General features: G+C 41.3%; 1 protein-coding gene across 9 annotated transcripts in view; it reads left to right on the top strand.

The window, feature by feature from the left end:
• Positions 1–21,394, top strand: part of MEF2C (myocyte enhancer factor 2C) — a 504,569-nt gene that overhangs the window by 198,651 nt on the left and 284,524 nt on the right. For all 9 annotated transcript variants that reach the window (XM_030193373.1, XM_030193370.1, XM_030193375.1 and 6 more), the window contains one exon: positions 17,204–17,389. In XM_030193373.1, coding sequence (XP_030049233.1) covers positions 17,336–17,389 — 54 coding nt within the window. In that variant the 5' untranslated portion in view covers positions 17,204–17,335. The remainder of the gene's footprint in view (positions 1–17,203; positions 17,390–21,394) is intronic.

Genomic DNA, 21,394 nt, shown 5'->3' with positions numbered 1-21,394 from the left:
ATCCTTCACCAAAGATCCTCCAATCCAAGATAGAGAAAGCTTGAGAGAAAAACAGAGAAGCCATCAGCCACAAGGGGAAAGCATAAAAGATAGAGATCTGCATGAAGGAAACGTGTGGCAAAAGAAAAAAGGAAGAGAGAAGGCTAGGAGCAGAGAAGAAAAGAAAATCAGCTGCCCATACAGCAGGGGGGCATGCTGAAAGACGAGCAAGACATACGGACTCATTTTCAAAAGACAAAAACGTCTGAAAAGTGGCATAAGTTTGCATTTGGATGTTTTTTTCACAAAAACATCAACAACTCACCAGAAACCCACTGTACCCACATATAGGTGCCCCCTTCACCTGCAAGGGCTATAGTAGTGGTGTACAGTTGGGGGTAGTGGGTTTTGGGGGGGCTCAGCACACAAAGTAAGGGAGCAGTGGTGAGATGTGTACCTGGGAGAACTTTATGAAGTCCACTGCAGTGCCCCTTAGGGTGCCCTATTGCTGTCCTGGGATGTCAGGGGGGACCTGTCTACTAAAAATGCTGGCTCATCCTACATCCCAATGGCTTGATTTTGTGCGTTTTGCACTTTGACAGTTTTTTTCCCCGAAAATGGATCAAAAACCAAATCACAAAACGTTGTTCGGAACCGTATTTTCGAAAACAAAAGATAGAAGTTTTTCTTTTTTGAAAATGACCTTCTTTCCTATTCAGATTTTGGACGTTTTTTGCAAAATGTCCATATTCGGACTTAGACATCATATCGAAAATGCCCCTCATAGTGACAGAAGAATGGCAGGAAAAGGTAGAAGGGAGCTGGAGCTCTCAGCAAAGGGATTCTGACAATGAAGCCCCAAAGAAAGAGAATGGAGATCACTTAACTTAAGTAAAGCCATACTGAGTCACACCAAGCCCAGCATCCTGTCTCCAACAGTGGACAAGTCCAGGTCACAAGATCCAGCAGATCCCAAAAGTAGATCTATTTCTTTTAGCTCATTTCCCGGGATAAGCAATGGATCTCCCAAGTCAACCTGGCTAGTCATTTTTATTCACTTTTCTTCCAGAGGCATATCCAAGAAACCTTTCTGTGAATTGTTGTCAGTCTATTATTAGTCATTAGTTATTAGTTTCATGGAGTGTCTTCTCATTTTAGTGTTAATTAACAAGTTAAACATCCATTCCCTATTTCACCTCATTCATGATTTTATAACCTGTTTTATCTCCGTTCAGTTGTCTTTTCCCCATGCTGACGAGCCCTAACCTGTTTAACCCTTTATGTTCAATTATTTTTTATTAAGCATAAACAAAGCAAGTTACAACCATTGAAACTACAACAGTTAGATTTAATGACAACAATAGTCCCCCAACTCATTCCCTCTAAACATTGTTAAGTAACTTTTATATATTCAGCAAGTGTCCTCTTGCAGCTGGCGTCAAGGTCATCCAGAATGATGCCCACCTGTTATGAAATTTCAAACCTTTGGTTGATGAAAATTATCAACTCCCAATCTTTTCAGTCTCATCATAGTCAGCATTTGAGTATGCCATTGATACAGGGAAGGACCTCTAGCAGAAAGCCACTCCAGTAAAATAGCCTTTTTTGCGATAATTGTAGCATGAACTACAAACTTTCGATATCCCCGAGGCACAGGGGAACCCAAACTTGGGTGCCCAAATAGTAACCTAGGATCATGATGCCTTTTCTTTCCATATGTTAGATACCTGTCTGAGCAGGTGCTTCCAAAAACTATTAACCTTTGGACAAGACCAGAACATATGTCCCAAGGTAGCCCCTTCATTGCCACATTTTGGACAAGCTCCATCTGGTGAAAGTCCCATATGAAAGGACCTTCGAGGAGGGATATATAATTGCAAGGCAAATTTATATTGTAACTCCCAGTGGGAAGAAGTCCACAAAGACCCCCTCAAAGCTAGTACATGTGCCTTATACAATTCTATAGGTAGACTTGTTCACAAATCCACATTCCATAACTTAGTGAGATTTGTAAAGTTAATCTCAGGCGCAGTGTCCCAAATATGTCTATGGTAAAAGGATAGCGGTATCTTTTGTTGCGCTGTAACTGAATAAGCCGTGGATATCTCCTCTTGTACATCTTCCGTAAGATTTTCCCAGGGTAAACCATTTATATAATGTTTCAGCTGATAATAATGAAAAATGTCTTTCGCAGGCAGCGAAAAATCTTGTTGCAAAGAAGAGAAGGGCTTAATCCGCCCTTCTTCTGTGAGAACATGAAACAAATTATCCCTTTTCTCTGCCGTTCTTTAAATGTTGAGTACAGATTTCCAGGTGGAAATGCTGGGTTGCCACAAATAGCCAAAAAGGCAGTGGCTTTTGCTGAAAAGTGATGATGGCGACAGATCCATTGCCAAACCGCCTTTGCAGATGGTAGAATTAAAGATGAGTGAAGCACCAGGGGCACCGGCCCTCCTGCAGAATGAATTAAACAGCTGAAATGAGTATTTTCAGTTAATGCTAATTCTATTGAAGTAGCTGAAAATTCTTGCGTGGATCGAAACCAGTCAGCAATACGTCTCATTCCACCGGCAATGGTGATATGCTGTAAACTTAGTAGGCCCAGGCCCCCGTACTCCACTGGAATTTGCAGAATTGAGAGAGGCAGCCTTGGTCTCCTCCCACGCCAAAGGAACCGCTGAAGGCAACAGTTTAATTTCCTCTCATCCTGTTTTTTGAGGTATAGAGGTAATACCTGGAAAGTATATAACCAGCGTGGAATGATTAGCATGTTATACAAAGCTATACAGTCTATTACTACTACTACTACTTATCACTTCCATAGCACTACAAGGCATACGCAGCGCTGTACACCATACATGAATAGATAGTCACAATCTAAATAGGACAGGCAAACAGACAGAACAACTAAGAGGTTAGGGAATTAAAGAGGTGGGGATAAAAGGGTACAGGCAAGTGAGTAGTGGTTAGGAGTCAAAAGCAGTGTTAAAGAGATTTAGTGACAATGGGTAAGACAACCACACTTGCAATGTATTACAAGTATCTGTTAGCAATTTTGTAACAGTAATACCATACAGTTGTGACAGATCACTAAATACATACACCCCCAGATATTTAAGGGAGCTCCCCGCCCAAGTCGGAGGAAATGTGCCCCGCCAAGCAGAGCACCCCCCCAAACACCGAGAAAGCCAGAGACTTGAATATTTAAGGTAAAACCTGAGAAAAACCCAAAACTCTGAATGATTTGCAGTAGTTTAGGCAAAGAATCTTCTGGGTTCCGCATAATCACCGATAAAGCCAGAGTCTTAACTAACTCACCACCCAGCTCCACTCCCATAACCCCCTCAGCTACTTTCAAGACACGTAATAGAGGCTCCAAAGTTAGATTAAAGAGCATTGGGGAAAGAGGACATCCTTGACGCGTGCTCCGGCATATTGGGAAGGGGGAGATACTAACCCCATTGATTATTAAGAAGGCCAGGGGATTAGTATATAGTGTCTGAGTTGCTTGAAAAAACCAATCTCAAAAGCCCATGTGTCTAAGTAACTCAAATAATCCCAATTTACTTTATCAAAGCCTTTTCGGCATCTAGACTAACTATCAAGGATGGTGTCTCATTTTGTTGGCAGGACGCCATTGATAATAATAAGCAACGTATATTGCAGATGATTTGCCGGTTCTTAACAAATCCCGCCTACTCTGGGATAATCAATCGAGGAAGAAGGAGGAGGGCCAGCCTATCCGCCAGTATCTTTGCTAAGATCTTAATATCTACATTTAAGGTCGGTGTGAATCAGCTTGATCTGGCTGCTTCCCAGGTTTCAGCAATAAAGTTATCAGCACTTCATTAGCATGCAATGGGAATCTACCTTATGAAATGACCTGATCATAGTAAGCCATCAGAGGTCCCATTAATTGTATGGATAGTAATTTATAAAATTCCCCCGAAAACCCATCCGGGCCCGGTGCCGAGAATATCTTCAACGATTTGAGAACACCCTGGAGTTCTTTATCCGAAATAGGGACATTTAAGTCCTCTATCTCTTGATTCATTAATTTAGGGAGTCCAGCCTGGCTAAGATACTGTTCTAAACTTTGCTGATCTAATGCTGCATGAGAGGTATACAACTTAGAAAAATGCTTAGTAAGAATTTCCGCAATCTTTCCACTTTTATTTTGTACCTGGCCCTGTTGATCTCTTAAAGCTGTAATGACTTGTGAGAGTCCCCAAGATTTTACTACTCTCGCCAATAGTGGGCCTGCTCTGTCCCCAAACTTCTGAAACCTGTATTTTTGATATAAAAGCAATCTGGTAGTATGCTCATGTAAAAGTGAATTTATGGCCACCTGCACTCTATGATCTCGGTTTTCTACAGTGGGATCCCGTATGACTCGTCTCTTAGCCAATTTTAGAGCTGTTTCTAACTTAAGAATAGCTCATGATATCTTTTTATTCCAAGCATGGATATACGCAATAACATCTCCTCTAATTACTGCTTTAGCAGCTGACCAAAAGAGGATAGGATCTACCAAGTGCTGTTCATTAAATCTAGTATAGTCCTCCCATTTTTTTGAGATATTTAGTAAAGTCAGAGTTTTTTTTATATAAATAGGAAGGAAAACACCACCCCCTCTTCCCTTGATAGTAATCAGGTGCTTCTAAATCTATCCAGACCATTGCATGGTCTGATATTTCCTCCGGACCTATAGTGGCCGAGAGCACCCAAGGAAAAACTGCCCGATCTACTAAGATATAATAATGGGTATAGTCCCACTCCCCTGGATGTAGGGCCCACCAAGCATCTGCTAAATTGAGGCTACACATAAAAGATGGAAGAGCCCGAGACCTAGGCCCTCCTCGATGAGCCACCTGAGGTGTTGAGCAATCTACCAAGGGTTCTGCAACCAAATTAGTCTCCAAAAATCAATAGTTTAAGAGACTGGTAAGCAAGACGTTTCCGCACCAAATTTTGAAAAAAAAATTAGCATCCTAAACATTTGGAGCATATGGAGCTAATAGCAAGAACTCCCTATTCTGTAACCACAAATGCAATAGAACATATCTGCCTTGGGAATCAGCCATAATCAGTTCCGCTTTAGAAGCCAATCCCTTCCTAATCAGAATGGCCACGCCTCCCTTCCGTCCAGAGGAGGAGGAGGAAGAAAAAACTTCCCTCCACCCAACTCTGCTTCAATTTACAATGTTCCTCTGCAGAGAGTTTCCTCTAAACATGCAATATCTGACTTTTGCCTACCTAAGGCTGTTAGGATCTTTGCCCTTTTCACTGGAAAGGTTATACTTTCAACATTCCACGTGACTAGCCTTACAGATCTAACCACCCTGAATTCTGATTATGTAAATGCAAAACCTGTATCTGCAATCATAGAACCCGAGTGCCCAGCCCCATTTGGGGTTCCAGCCTATTACACTTGGGCCATACGAACCCCAAAAAGCCCGCCTGCAAGAAGATCTGCTGCATAACCCAGAAATGGCATAGAGGTATAAGAAGAAACGAGCCCTGCACCCTTAACATAAAACTAACCAAAAACCTACCCACCTCCCACCCACCAATCCAGAACCCACCCACTTCAAACTTTTTCCCCACTCCTTCCCCCCACAAACTTCTTGAAAAACCTCAACGAACCCCATATCTCTTCCCATACTTTGTTGGAAAAGGAGATGCCTGTGATGTATTGCCAGTGTAGACCCAGTGGTAATCAGGCAGTGCCATGCGCTGCCCAATTACTGTTGGGTTAGTGCGGTAGCCCTTACCGCCACCTCAATAGGTGGTGGTAAGAGCTGCCCCTGAAATGGCCGTGTGGCAAGTGGTTCAGTTGCCCCATGGCCATTTCTTTAAGAAAAGACAAACCTGCCTTTTACCTGCTGCGGTAAAAGGGGGCCTCGGCGCATGCCCCGAACACACGCAGACACCAGCACAGGCCTTTTTTTTGCCACAGCTTCATAAAAGGACCCCTTAGTTTGTACCTGAGGCAATGCAGAGTTAAGTGACTTGCCCAAGATCACAAGGAGCAGCAGTGGGATTTGAACCGGGCACCTTTGGATGTCAAGGCTGGTGCTCAACCGCTAGGCCACTCCTCCACAAATAAGCAAAAAAATAAATAAATAAATGGATTGATGCAGCTAACAATAAAGAAATAGGACGTAAGCCAATTACAACATTTTAAAACCTCGTAAAGAAATCAGTCAGCAATAACCTAATCAGATTTAGATGTAAACACACATAATACATACAAATGTCAAGTTAGTGCCAAATTTTGAAATAACCAAGTTTTTAAAGCTTTCTGAAAAATAACAAAGTTAAATTGATGGCTGCTAAATGGTGGAATAAACTACCAAATGTTTGCAGCTTGATAAATAAAAGAAGCTTCTAATATAGATTTGTATTTAACTCCTAATGGTAAAGGAAATGGTACAGTCAAATAATGTCATGAGCTAGGTGCATAATTTTTACCTTTGAATGATATCTGTGGTAGAGCAAGAGCATGTAAAATCAAAAAGACAAGACAACACAGCTTGAAAACCGCATTGACCTCAAAAGGAAGCCAGTGAAGCCTCAACAGTAGAGGTTTGGCACCCTCAAATCTTGAAGCTTCAAGTTTTATTTAGATTTACTAACCCACCAGTCGGGTATACCATCTAGGTGGCTTAAAATATAATCAATGTATCTCAAGATGTGCGTATAGACAGACAGTTGACAGTGAGGAAAGGGGGAGGAACTCCATCTTGTTGAGAAAAAGCGGGGGAGGGAGAGAACGATTGGGAAGCTCTTGGTAATTCAGCCGGGCGTTTTGCGCTTAAAGATTAGTTGAAAGCATCTTGAAAAAGAAACGTTTTGAGGTCTGATTTAAAAGTAGAGAGTGAGGTCTGATGTTGCAAAGAGGTGGGCAGGCGATCCCAGAGATGTGGACCTTGAACTGAAAATATTGAAATTCGAGTATGTTCATGTCGGGTTTATTTATAATTTGGAACGATAAGTAGATTTTGATCTTGAGAATGAAGAGAATGCGATGGAGAATATGGAAGCAGTAGGCGGAAAAGGTAGAGGGATTCTTTAGAAGTTAAGACCGTGAATACAGTAAGTAGCAGCTTATAATTAAATCAACGTGATATAGGGAGCCAATAAGATTTCTTTAGAAAGGGTGTGATATTATCAAGTTCCTGAGTTTGTGAATAGTTTGAATGGCGGTATTTTGTACTAATTGTAAGTGGTGTAAATCTTTGCATCTAAGTCTTTTGTAAAGTGAATTACAGCAGTCGAGTTGTGATATGACAAGAGAGTGTGTCAGGATATTTAATTCTGAGGGTCGTAAATGTGATTGGATAAAATAAGACATAATCTAAATAGGGAGCGTTTTACTACTTATCCTATTTGAGGATGAAAAGATAGGTCATTATCTATTAATATTCTGAGAATACGGGTGACCGAATGCTGAGGGATTGGGTGATTGCTAAGAGTAATAGGCATTTGGAGAGTATTGGAAGAATGGTTAGTAAAGTAGAGAAGTTTAGATTTTTCAGGATTAATAATCAGGCAGTTTTCTTGTATCCAATTTGTTATATTACAAAGGTTGTCATTGAGATTTTTAATATTGGTAGAAGTTGGGTGATCAATTAAGTCACATGCAGCACTAAGGTCTACAGATAGAAAAAAGACTGAGAGCAATTTATCAAGTTTTGTACGGATATATGTAGTGATACCCAATAGAGTGGTCTCTGTATTATGCTGGTGAGAACCAGATTGATGCGGATGAAGTACGTTAGTTTTGAGGATAAAACTTACCATTTCTTTATGAACTACAGCTTCCACTACTTTGGCTAGGAAAGGGAGATTAGCTATTTGTTGGAAATTATTAGGATCAACCTTTGATTGTGATTGATTTTTAATTTTAGGGTAAACAGCTGCAGTTTTCCAGGTCATAGGGACTTGTCCTGATAAAAGACCAAGACAAAGCATAATGTGAATGAATGGGAGAAATGTGTCCAAATTTTTTAAAATAAATTTTGATAGAAGAGGGTCAGTGGGAGATGTGGTGGCATTAAGGGACATAGTGCGTTTGAGATCAGGAACAGAAGGGATGTGAAAAGTAGTCAAGGAGCTACTAAAGGTTGAGAGGATGACTGAGGCAGTGGCAGTTAATTCTGATGGATCCCAGTCAGTAGGTGTAGGAGTTTGTAACGTGGAAAAAGTGTTCCATAGTTTAATAATTTTGCTATGAAAGTGATCGGCTAGTTGTTGTGCTTCTAGAAACTGTGAGTCGGTATTAGTAGGTGCATGGTAAGTAGTTAGCATTCTCAGAATTTTTTTTTCTTATAGGAAGAAGCAGCTGCCCTGTAATTAATCATTGTGAAAGCTGAGGGGGTATTTATGCCAGTGGCATTTGGTTTGATGCAATTGTTGTTTATAAAGACGTAATGGGTGTACCAGGGGACAGAACATGTGCGAGCTGGGGATATAATATGAGAGGTGCAAGGAGCCAGATAGTTATAAGCCTCTTTTGAAGTGTTACCCCATTTGTTTATTTGAGCTTCTAGAGGTAAAAGTGAAAAAAAATCTACATTGAGTTCTGCAGTTTGGAGCAGATTAGTAGCTGTTAAGTTCTTAAAATCTCGAGTGATGTAAGACTGATTAGAGGGTTTGGGAAATTTACAATGTAAATTTATGAGCTGGTGATCTGTCCAAGGAAAGGAATGCAGAGAGATGGAATGGAGTGCATAGGTAGTTGCTTGTGTTGTGAGAATTAAGTCTAGGGTGTGACTTTTCATATGAGGCCTTTCCATGAGATGGAGATTTAACATGTTGTAGAAGATGTAAGTCAGAGATAAGAGTATGGAGGTCATTACTATAGGGCACAACTTGGTCATCAAAGTGAATACTGAAATCACCAAGAATAAGGTGATGAGCTGTAGAAACACAGTGATCAATAATGAGAGTTTGTAGAACGTGATAAGGTGCTATGGTAAGGGGTGGTGGGTGGTAGAGAAGGAGAACGTCTATATAAGGAGTGTTGTGGAGGCGAAATGACAGAATTGCTAGAGTTGAATGTCCCTGTAAATGAGAAATCTGTAGCTTATTAGCATAAATCACGGCTACACCACTCCCTCTATGAGAGGAACGATTTTGATAGTAATAGCCTGGTGGGGTAGATTGGTTTAGGTAGGCGGCATCTGAATCTCTAGATTATGAGCAGCGATGAGATAAAAAATGAGATGAGATTTTCCATGAAGGGATCTACAATTTAGAAGTCCTATGCATACAGGACTGGATTTAAGCGTAAGGGATAAAAAGTGGGAGTGAGGAAGCATGTATTGGAACAGTTTGTCTTACCTGAGGTTTGGACAGAGGGAAGTATGGTAATAAAGGTCAATGTCCCCAATGAACTGGGCTAGAATAGGAGGAGCAAATCATAGATAATAGAATCTAAATGTAGGAGGTTAGCCAGTATGATAACCAAATCGAGAGAAGCCATAGTTGGGTCGGGTGCATACGAAAGAGCGTACCTGCTCCTTTGTATACTCCTTTGGCATGCACCTGAGCAGCGTGTGGCTCTTAGGGAGCAAAGTTATAGAAACTCGTACCCTAACTTCACTTCTGGGTGGGTGACAGCAAGCAGCCCGGGTGATCTGAAAGACAAAGAGCAGGGAGATCTTCCATAAAAACAGTCAAACAGCAAGTACTATTAACAGGATAATAGTTTGGCACTCTTAAATCTTGAAACTTTAAAAATCAGGCGTGCTGCTGTGTTCTGCAGTAATTGAATCCTCCTATGGATAGCTTCAGTACAGCCTACATAGGTAATATTACAGTAGTCCATGTGGCTCAAATATAAATGTCAACTATCAGGTGAAAACAATCAACCTTAAAATATGATCTTATACGTCTCAACTTCCACAGTAGTTAAAAGACCAACAGACAACAATTGGACATGGAGTTCAAGAGAAAGTGTGCTGTCTAAGGTTACCCCCAATATTTTCAGCTGTGATTCTAGTTTATAGTTTTGTCAATTACAACCTTATCAATTTGATTGAAATTACGAGGGTGAGTAATTTTCAATTTAGTGGATCTAGCCCAGGACTGCAATCAATCTAATACCTGTTTGATTTTAATTGTTATGCTGGAAATATCTCCAACTAAAGGGATAAAGGATTGTAGTCTGACTCGAGATACCCTATCTAATTCTAAGAGACCTAGCAGCCCTTTTACTAAAGCTCAGCATGCGCTAATGGAATTAGTGTACGCTAAGGGGCCCTTTTACCAAGCGGTGGTAAAAGGTGGCCCACGGTGGCGTCAGCATGTGGGATTGTTGCACGCTGAGGCGACCTTTTACCACACCAAGTAAAAGTTTTTTTTTTTTTTTTTAAAGGGCAGCAGTAAATGGCAGTGCGGTACTTTAAAAAATTGCCACGTAGCCATTTACTCTGTAGCCCTTACCGCTTCCTATTTAGGAGGTGGTGAGGGCTCTGGCGGTAACCCAGCGGTAATCTACTGTTGGGCACACCCACTCCTGACCCTCTGGCACTAGAAAATAGAAAATATTTTCTAGCACCGGAAATGGTGCACAGCAGACCCCAAAATAGCCGCCGGGCTCCTGGGCAAGCCTGGCGGTAGGGCCGATTTGCCATGTGCAAACCGACCTCTTCATAAAAGGGCCTCTAAACGTTGCACATCCTGTTTTATACCTGTGGGCTTCTTGGCATGATAGTACATGATAATGTCCGTTAGCATGTGCTAAGCTTTAGTAAAAGGGCCCCCTAGTTACCGACAGAGAACAAAAGAAAACAAAGTTTGCATTTCTATTTTTACTTTAGATGTGGACTCTTCTGGCCAATTAGAAATGCGCATTTTAAGGATTCACATTTCACTTCTTCCTGATCTTTACAAGATAACTAAGGAGTTAAAAAAAAATAAAACAAAACAAAATTCTAGTCAATCTCCCAGTCATTCTTCAGTTATAATCTTCTGTTCCAGTTTACTGTATTTTCCACTGAGAGGAAGCAGAGTGTTTTCTGATTTTACTTCTGTAAACTTTCTGCATTTCTGAAAGCAGGAGTATTAACACAATTCTTCAGAGCAACAGTTTGGCTCTTGGGTCTGTCATTGATTCTTCTGCTCTTAGTTGAACCTGAATGTGACTCGCCTTGAGCTCCAAAGGATAAGTTGTGAGGTAAATCCTAACTAGACAAACATTTGTTTCCTTTTTTAAAATATTTTTGACCTTAATGTGTTTTCACATTTTTTATTGGGTGTGATTGTGGGGAGAGGGTTATTATAATGTCCTATACCTTTTCTCTTAAGATCATCCTTCAGTTGTATACTATTATTATAATTCCAGTATCTATATTTATCTACCTCTCAGTATAGATAGCTTGGTTATCTTTGCCTGAGATTTTGATAAGAATCAACATAGAAATGTCCTGCTTTAATTAAGGTTATAAGAATGGGAGCAGTTAAATAGGAAGCCCTTTCAGGACCTTGAGATTTTAGTACCTCCTCAGGATCAGGAATGAACGAAAACCAGGAATGGGAGGGGGGACATTATCAATGTGGGCTACCATTAAGTTGGGCTACTTTACAAAAGTTGGATTATTTTACCACAGGTCAGGTTAGTTTAGCACAGGGTCTCATTACATAAAATGGGGTTCTGTGGTATAATAACCCAACTTAAAAGTAGCCCACATTGATAGCTCCCCCCCCCCCCCCCCACACCTCAAATGTGTTATTTTGCTGTTAGCTGCAGTTATTAGTAATTAGGTCTCACTGCATAAAATGGGACCTGTGCTAAAATAGCACAGGTTGGTGGTAAAATAGCATGTCTTGACAGTAGTCCAGCTCAACAACTTCAAACTTAAATTCATTAGTGTGTGTTGCTTTAAGAAATAGTGTTCTTGACTCATTGTATTTTAATCCTAAGGGTTCTTTTTAATGTTTTAGTGCTTTGCCTGGGCAAGTTGTGGGTGTTGTGTGGGGCTTGGAGAAAATACTTTGCATACAGATACAGTACCGTGCAAACAGTGTACTATGACTTGGCTTCAAAAACTGTAGTTCTGTGAAGGATGACAGAGAGCTGCACGTGAAAAGCAGGTGGGAGTTGCCTTACTGCTAGTTTATGACTTGTTGCATTTTTGACTCTTTGGGGTTTTTTTTTTTGTTTTTGTTTTTAACCCCTTTGTGTTCTGCTTCAGAGCAGCTTGCCTCCTTCTTAACCCCTGGCACATCTTGTCTAAGCCATCCAGTGTGCCCGTGCAGCTTCCACCGAATCGGCAGTGCATTGGGCAGTGCCAGCCTGTGGTGCTAGGGGCTTCACTGAAAAGGAAAGATGTTTCGTATACATTTGCCGTGCATTGGTGTACGGGCTTATGGTGACAGAAAAAGCTTGTTAGACTTTATGCGGGCTTGGGAATTACTTTTCTAATTTGGTGCTTATAAACTTAAGATAAGGTCACAGCAAAGAAGCCAGTTATATCCGTGAAAAAGTAGGACCTTTATATGCTAACAAATAATTGGAGCCCATTTTTCTATCACGATTAGGGGTCTTTTACTGAAGATTAGCACCTGTTATCTGCCACAGGACCCATTTTAATCCTATGGGCCCTGCTCCAGATAACATATAGTAATCATTAGGAAAAGACTCCCATAGTTTTCTTCTGTATTATTTTGCTCCCTGTCGGTAAAGTTTCCACGTTGAAGTTTACTTGTAGTGCCTAGGCAAGCATTGAAGTGTAAATAGCAAAGATTTTAGCAGCACTATTTTGTTTTACATTGAGGACATTTTTAAAAAGAGTGTGGCATCCTTCTATAATGGGCATTCATGATATCATACATTTCTCAGTCCAGCCTGTGTCCTACTGTACCTAGACCGCAGAAAAAGAACAGGGATAATTTGGGAGGCGAGAATGAAATTTTAGCTAGCTTGTTCGCTCTGTAAATTGTATTTCTAAACTCTTGCACACTGGGTGGTTTGTATTTACATTTAAAGAAGCAGAGAAACCCACAGCCCCATGCACAAAGGATGCTTTTCTAATTGCATAATATTGCTAAACCAGCTTGACAATTAAAACTTACTCACTCCGTTGTTTCATCAGCAAAACTCATGTTATTTTTCATGTAAGGGTGACGCACAGACGGAGAAAACAGCGCATGTTGACTATTTTGTGCAGCACCGATTTAGAAATCTTGTTTTGTTTTTGTTTTCTTTTGCAAGCAGAGTGTTTTCTTCTCCAGGACACACTTGGCTTTTCCAAATCATTTCGACGGAGGATCATGAAGCAGGCTTCTTAGCAATAACTGCCCCTGACATGTGTAATGATCTGTATGAGGGTGGGATCCTGATAAGCGAGGAGTTGTATTTCTTTCTTAACCGTTCTGTTTTACAATCTTGATACGTTTGTCACAGTAAGCTGTTTTCCATGTGGATCCCCAGGAGAAGAATTTGAATTATAAGCCCAATATCCAGTGGTGTTTAAAATGTGTCTGTTTAACAGACGGTTGTTTTCATATCTCTTCTGGAAGACGGATACGTCCTACAAGATTTTTTTTTAAGTGCTGAAGCGTTGCAGAATGTAGACCATAAAGGGACACAGCAAAAGCACAGTTAATGCTTGTGGTATCTATTGTAGACATTTTGTTTTGTCTACACAAGCCTGTAAAAATGTTCATTTAGCCTGACGGGGGCTTTTCACTTCGCTCGTTACTTATGGGCCGATCTGTTTACGTAATGAGAGGCATTACTGCCCTGCTATCAAAACAGATCATTGCTTTTTCTTCAGAAGGGAAGTGAATTAGGATGCCCAGGGTATAGAAATGATTCATTAGTGGTCTGATTTAGGATGCTTTTCCTTTTTGCCTCAAAAGTTGACGTTAAAAAGTTGGTTGACTAAATTGCAATAAAGTTTTGCCATTGGTGTGCATTCACGGCAGAACCCGTGGTAATAGTGGGCATGTGGTTGGAAGGGGAGGAGAAGCAGACACACAGTTAATGTGCATTACTACTCAAACACAACTTACTTTAAAAATTGCTGATTGCACCTCTGGACGTCTAGTTACATTGCACATTATCAGCCTGCTTTTTAACCCATCATTTCCTTTGATCGTGAGCCCACTAGGGACAGAGAAAGTACGTGCATATAACAAATGTTTAAACCACTTTGGTTGTACCACAGACAAACGGTATATCAAATTCATGGCCCTTTATCCCTCACATTACAGTAACATGCATTAACATCTGGGCTGTCTTCTCTGCCCTTTTCCCAACCCGTCCTTCTATTAAAATAAAGTTTCACAATAGATATTTAACACTGGGTGTAGCATGCATTAAGAGTATTTACTTCATGTTAATGATAACTAATTTAATATTCATTAAAATACAACTTAAACATTAAGGGTATGCATTCAGTTTGTTAGCGTACTTTAAAAATGTAGGGTCCAGAATTCAGAAAATACGGAGCTGCTAAATTTGTGCCCTATTTTCATCCAGACTTATAAAAGCATAACTTTTCAGCTGAAAATTCATCTTAACTTAGGAGCTTAAAGTTATGCTTATAAATATAGGCCTGTCATTCATTTGCCTGGATTTGAGCCTAATTTGAGTTCTCCTAACTTTTTTTTAATTGCATTTGTATCCCACATTCCCCCACCTATTTGCAGGCTCAATGTGGCTTGCATAGATTTATTGACATTGTGTCTGATATCTTGTTATGACAATTAGTAATGCATTAAATTCACCCCTGTTGCCACTTTTTATGCATCTAAATTTAAGAGTTTAGTAAAATTTTCGATACAAATATAGGCACTCAGCACTAGTAAATTTTCAAAGATGCTAATTTATGAGCATTACTCTCAAAGGTAGGAGCATAAATTCTTTGGGCCCATAATTGGGGAGATTCTATATATGGCACCTAAAAAAAAAAAAATCGGTGCCAACTACGTGTATTCTATAAACAGCAGCTGGATGTAAGCACCGATTATAGAATATGCTTAGTTGATATTTAGGTAACTAAATCTACGCGCATCCATTTACATCAACAAAAATGTGGCGTAAATTCCTAATCTTAGATTTAGGTATAGTGCGCCATATTCTATAAGTAGGCACATAAATTTTGGAACACCCCCAAAAGTCCCATTTCCCCGCCCATAAACACGCCACTTTTGCCTACGCACTTTAGAAGTTTGGCGCACATTGTTACAGAATATGCTTAGCGAGTTGTGCGCCTAAAGTCTAATCAGTGCCAATTAGTGCTCATTATTGCTTATGTGCTCTTATCAGCTCTCAGCTTGTTAAGCCAATTGAGTTGCGCGCATCGTTAAAGAATCCATGCCGATTTCTGCGTGGATCTCTAGGCATGGTACATAGAATCCTGAGGAATGTGTGCTAAATAGATTTAAGGTGCACTAATTGACAGCATGCCTGGGGCCCTTTTTCTAAATAGCGTTATGATTCACTAAGGGGTCCTTTTACTAAGGTGCACTGAAAAATGGCTTGCGTTAGTGTAAGCGTGGATTTTGGGCATGCACCGATCCATTTTTCAGCGCACCTGTAAAAATGGCCTTTTTTTCTTTTTGCCAAAAATGGATGTGCGGCAAATTCAAAACTGCTGAGTGTCCATTTTGGGTCTGCAACCTTAACGCCAGCCATTGACCTAGCGGTAACCGGGCGGTATTGACCTATGTGTGTTAAATACCACTTGGTGCGCGTCCGATATGTGCATCCGAAAATAAAAATTATTTTTCGGCCACACTTATCGGATGCACGCCAAAAATGAAATTACCACAAGCGCCACGCGGTAACTCCATTTTGGCATATGTTGGGCACCTGTAGACACTTACGTGGCTTAGTAAAAGGGCGTGTTCACAAATTTGGGTATATCCCTAATTGGATAATGAGCTAATTAGCACTGATTGGCTTATTAAGCAATTATTGGCACTAGATGTAATAAAAATATACATACGTAAATTTATATGCGTGAGTTCAAAAAGGGGGCGTGGAAATGGGAGGGTCATAAGCAGAACAGAAGCATTCCCAACATTTACACGGGTAGTTATAGGAATAATGGGGATACTTGCCTGATTTAGGTGCAGAATTTAGGCGTTTCTCTTGGTGGAAATGGCCATACCTAAAGTTAGGTGCAATTCCTGGGCATAAGCATTATTCTGTAAACTGCGCCTACTAAGTGTGGTTTATAGAATAGCATTTTATTCGATGCTGATCTTTTGGGCATCATGGGCTAGATTCTACATATCATGCCTGAAAATCAGTGCTGAAATAAATAAGGCACAAGTGTATTCTATAAAGTACAATTTAATTTAGGTGTACTTTATAGAATAAGCTTAAATTTCCACTTGGTTTATAGACTAAGGGTACGTTGACGTGACTAAATTTAGTCACAACCATCTATGTCACATTTTACTTGGTGTAAATGCTGACGTCTAAATTACACACGGACCGGGTGTATTCTATAACAGCTCCCATAGATTTTAGAAATGCCCATGACCCGCCTGGTCCACATCCATGGCCACACCCCCTTTTCAACTATGTGACTTAGAGTTTACCCATATCACATTATAGAATATGCTTAGTTGTGTGTGTAAATTCTAATTATTGCCATTGTCAATAATTGCTTGTTAATTGGCAATTATCAGCACTGATTGGCTTGTTAACTAATTAAATTGCACATGCAAATACAGAATACGACTGTATTTGCACATGCAACTTAATTTGCACTATACAGAATCCAGGGGTATATATAGAATTCTTCTGAAATGTATAAAATGCTCCAAAATCTGGAAATATCTGTGGAAAAAAATGAAAATAAAATTTTTCCTTTTTGTGTGCTTATTCCTATTATACATCTAACACGCTTTAGTAAATAAGCCCTTAAATTCTATGAAATTGATAATGTCTGTCTGTCAACCTATCTGACGTGTCTGTCTGCTTATACTTGCAAGTCATAATGTTATACAGAAAAGGAAATGTATGAGAAAATGTTTTACTATTGCAATTTTTTTGTGCGAACATTTGGCCAGAAATATTACCCTTAACAAGTGAAACAGCAACTGTACGGCTGACAGCTATTTAAAGGAACTTTAACTTGGGAATTCAGATTCCCAAATATTTGATTTTAGAGTAGATGTAGTAACTTTAAAAAAAAAAAAATCTAACCCTGCCTAGATTTCTTGTAACCTCTGGTTTGTATTGCATGCTTCTTAGGAACGGATGCAGGGATCTGTGAACTGAAACGTGCAAGTGCTGAAGAGAGAGACTGTGAAGGAAGAGGCTAAAGGAAGGAGAAGGAGGAAAGAGACATTATTTCAGGGACAAGAAAGAAGAAAAACGGGGACTATGGGGAGAAAAAAGATTCAGATCACGAGGATTATGGATGAACGTAACAGACAGGTGAGTGGTGCCAATAAATTGCTCTTTTAATGCTAATTTCCTCTGTATACTATGTTACTTTGATTCTAATTGTCCTTCTCATACCCCTGATCTTAAGAGCTGTTGATAAAGAGCATCCCCTCTTTCTACATGTTTGTAAGACTCATCATGCCTTGCTAAAACAAAACTGTATTTTGTTCAAGGCCATAACATGTAATGTGACATCTCTTTTAAAACAGAGAAGCTCTTTAACATTTCTTGCAAAAGAAGAATCACAACAATTCATATTTGTAACACCAAGCCCACTCGCTTCTCCTTACAGCAATTCTATAGTTGCAGATAAGTGATTTTGTATTTTTATTATTTGTATAAGTGCCAGCTTTCTCCTGTTCTTTATTACTTTTTTTTTTTTTTTTTTTTTACCTTTCTGCTTGGCATGGATTCGAAGTGGGAGTTGCATAATGGAGCACACATTTTTTCTGGATAATTAAGACCTGACAACTCATAGCGCTGCACATTACATGCTTCATCAGACAGAGGCCTGCTGGTATTAGTGGTAAATAGGTCTTCCGTGGTTGGGCAGCCAGTTGATTCGGCACTTCATCGACTTGTCTGCTGCTAAATATTAACAAACGTAAATCTGCAAGTCTACCTCAATGTGTCTCATTACATTAAAAATGTAACGAGTGCTACGATGTAAATGCCATCCAAACAGGCCACTTGCTAGCTTTATTTGCAAGCAATATTTTTGAGGTATGTAGGTACTCAAAAATGTAATTGCGTGTGAAATCATTTTGTTGGTTTGCTTGTTATCGTTTAGAGAGTGCCAATCACTTGGAGTTGTAAACTGGCTCCCTGAATGCATTTTGCATCCAGTGAGTTTGTGTACCAGTGTTAATCCAGTAATTACACACACTGCTGGTTGTTGTTTTCCTATTCTTTGTAGGTATGGCTTGTGCAGAGAATTACTGTTATGCCTTATGGCCTGCAAGTGTTGTAATATCATTCAGAAAGAGCCCAGTGTAGGGTTAATTTCATTTCCCTGCCTGCCATTGGATTAGCAACCATGGCAGCATGAGTATGACTCGACCTATTCATGATGGAAAATTGAGTTTAAAAAGCACACAATGTGTGGATTTATGATGGATATGTGCCTGGTACTCCCTGCAGATTGCTTATTGCTACAGGCCAAACCAGAAAGCAATAATTCTGTCAATGAAGCCACCGTATTTGTTTTAATTGGTTCATTGCTAGGAATTGAAATTACAGTTTAATTATTGAGCTAGATATGCCATTATGACCATTTAACTACAGTTTAACTTACTTTTACATACATAGAACCTCACTTTTCTTCAAAGCAGGCATAAAGAATAGCAGTTTAAAAGCATTTGAAACAGCTAGAGTTGGAAATATTAATATGTTTGTTCCCTGGCTCTGTTGCTTCCCCTAGTGGGCTTAGTCTATGGTCTCATGTGTTTATTTTTCTTTATATCGGGGGTAATATTCATCTGCCTTTGATGATGCTTACTTAGATATCTTATTCGCTTATCTTTATGCTTTTATTTTAGGATCCTTATTGAATCAAAGCCCATCGAGTTTTGCCTACTGATGTGTTCACAAACTTTCTTGGGAGGGGTGGATATTGGCTATTAGTTTTATGGTGGCCTTTTTTGGGTTGGAGGTTGTAAAATAGTCTTAAACCTACAGAATTGAGGTGATGATGCTGACAAATGTGTTTGTCAACCTAGCTTAGCTCCCTGGCCAGAGGCAGGTTTGCCGTTCTCTCTTTCCAGTGCCGGTGACCAGGTGGGTCTGGCTTCTCACTGGCCATGTGAGCTGCTCTTTGCAGAAGTCGAACAGGAAACATTACTTTGCAGACATGGTTCTGTGGTTGTCTTTGTTCGAACAATATTTCGCATCCTGTCAGCTGCTTAGGAGCAACTTCATCACTCGGTTCATGTGATGGCAAGTGCGGCTATAAACAGTAAGGGCAGAGAAGATTTTCTAGTAGGGCAGTAGGTGCTATTAATTTTCTTAATGCCAGGAACAAAAACAAGCCAAAAGAAAATAGTGTGTATACTTAAATAAGCAATTATTGAAAATTGATCATTTTTAATCTGATAGTCTGTACAATCACAAAACTGAGGTATTTATTATGGTATGCCCACATGTGGCCAGGTTGTCTTCTTGACTGGGGCAGGCATTCACAGATGATGTAGGTAAGGCCAGGAAAAGAATTTGTATTAAGGAGACCAACTTATTTATTCCCTGGCCATCTGAGTGTAGGCTTTGTGGGAGTCTTGAAGCAAATGGCATTTTTTAAATTAAACTAAGGGGTGCTTTTACTAAGGCACGTAAGCGCCTTGACACTACCGCCTGGCTACAGTGTGCCCTGGGTGGTAATTTCAATTTTTACACACGCCCAAAACACGCGGTAGACAATATTTTCTATTTTCTACCCCGTGGTGCTTACCCGGCGGTAATTGTCAGTTTGTGTGCTGGCCACTTACCGTCCGATTAGCGCATGAGACCTTACTACTAAGTCAATGGGTGGCGGTAAGGTCTCAGCCTGAAAATGGACCGCGCTGGTTTTAATTTTGCTGCATGTCCATTTTCTGCACACACACACACACACACACACACACACACAAAGCCTTTTTTTCCCAGGCGCGCTGAGCAAATGGACCTGTGCACATCCAAAACACGCACCTACAACAGTGCAGGACACTTTTAGGTGCACCTTAGTAAAAGGGCCCTTGAATGTTAACAGCACTAAATATCTGTAATTTGGCATTGAACGTTCTGCCTGGAAATGTATCATATATTTTAGAGTAGACCGGGTTAGGGAAAAGATAGACTTTGGGGATAATCCTATATAATAATTCTCACCTCCAATGTTCTAATGTGCCTGGTACCGTGGCTCCTTCGGAGGTGGTCTGCTAGGCAGTTTAGAATGCACTGACGTCAGTGATGTCACTGACAGCTGATTTCAAGGCAAGGGGATGAGTACCTACTCCTCCCCCTGCCTGGGAAACAGCTGTCAGTGCCCCCCCCCCCCTCGGCGCAACACCCAAGCCTCTGCCCTGCAAAACCGCGAGCCAGGCAGGGGGAGGAGTAGGGAAACATGCGGAGCGTGTTTCCCTATTCCTCCCCCTGCCTACCAATCAGCTCTCAGTGCCCCCCCCCCTCGGCGCAACACCCAAGCCCCTCTGCCCTGGTGCAGCACCCAAGCCCCTACCCCCCCTCGACGCATCACCCATGACCCTCCCCCCGGCGCATCACCAAAGCCCCTACCCCCCCCCCCCCGGGCACATCAACTCCCTCGCCACCCGCAGCTGCCAATACTAACGCTGTCCGGCCGCTGCCGCTGTGGAGCAGCAGCGGTCGGTACAAAAAGAAAAAAGCCAAAAAAAGATTTTTAACCTGAAACGGGGCTCCGTAGACAGCCATCTGGCATTGGCTGTCATCTCTGCAGCCGCTCCTCCTCTCCCCTCTGACGTCACTGTGCTCCTCTGGGGTCTTCCTGCAGGGGCAGTGACGTGGAGGGGAAAGGAGGAGCGGCTGCAGAGATGACAGCCAATGCCAGATGGCTGTCTACGGAGCCGTGTTTCAGGTTTAAAATCTTTTTTTGGCTTTTTTCTTTTTGTACCGGCCGCTGCTGCTGAACAGGAGATGCAGCAGCGGCCGGACAGCGTTATTATTGGCGGCTGCAGGTGGCAAGGGGGTTGATGTGCTCGAGGGGGGGTAGGGGCTTGGGTTATGCGCTGGGGGGGGTAGGGGCTTGAGTGATGCGCCGAGGGGGGAGGGGAGGGTCGCTGGACATGGGTGGCTGGAGGGGGCAGGGGGAGAGGAGAGTCGCTGGACATGGGTGGCTGCAGGGGGAGCAGGGGAGAGAGGAGGGCCGCTGCACATGCGTGGCTGCAGGGGCAGAGGAGGGTTGGTGTGGAGGGGGTCCTGAGACCAGATGGGTGGCTGCAGGGGGGGCAGAGGAGACAGGAAGGACGCTGCGGGGGGGATTACCTTGCT

Source organism: Microcaecilia unicolor, chromosome 2 (assembly GCF_901765095.1).
Source record: "Microcaecilia unicolor chromosome 2, aMicUni1.1, whole genome shotgun sequence".
Classification (NCBI taxonomy): Eukaryota; Metazoa; Chordata; class Amphibia; order Gymnophiona; family Siphonopidae; genus Microcaecilia; species Microcaecilia unicolor.
Note: the sequence above shows the minus strand (reverse complement) of the source record. Positions and strands in the feature narration are given on the sequence as shown.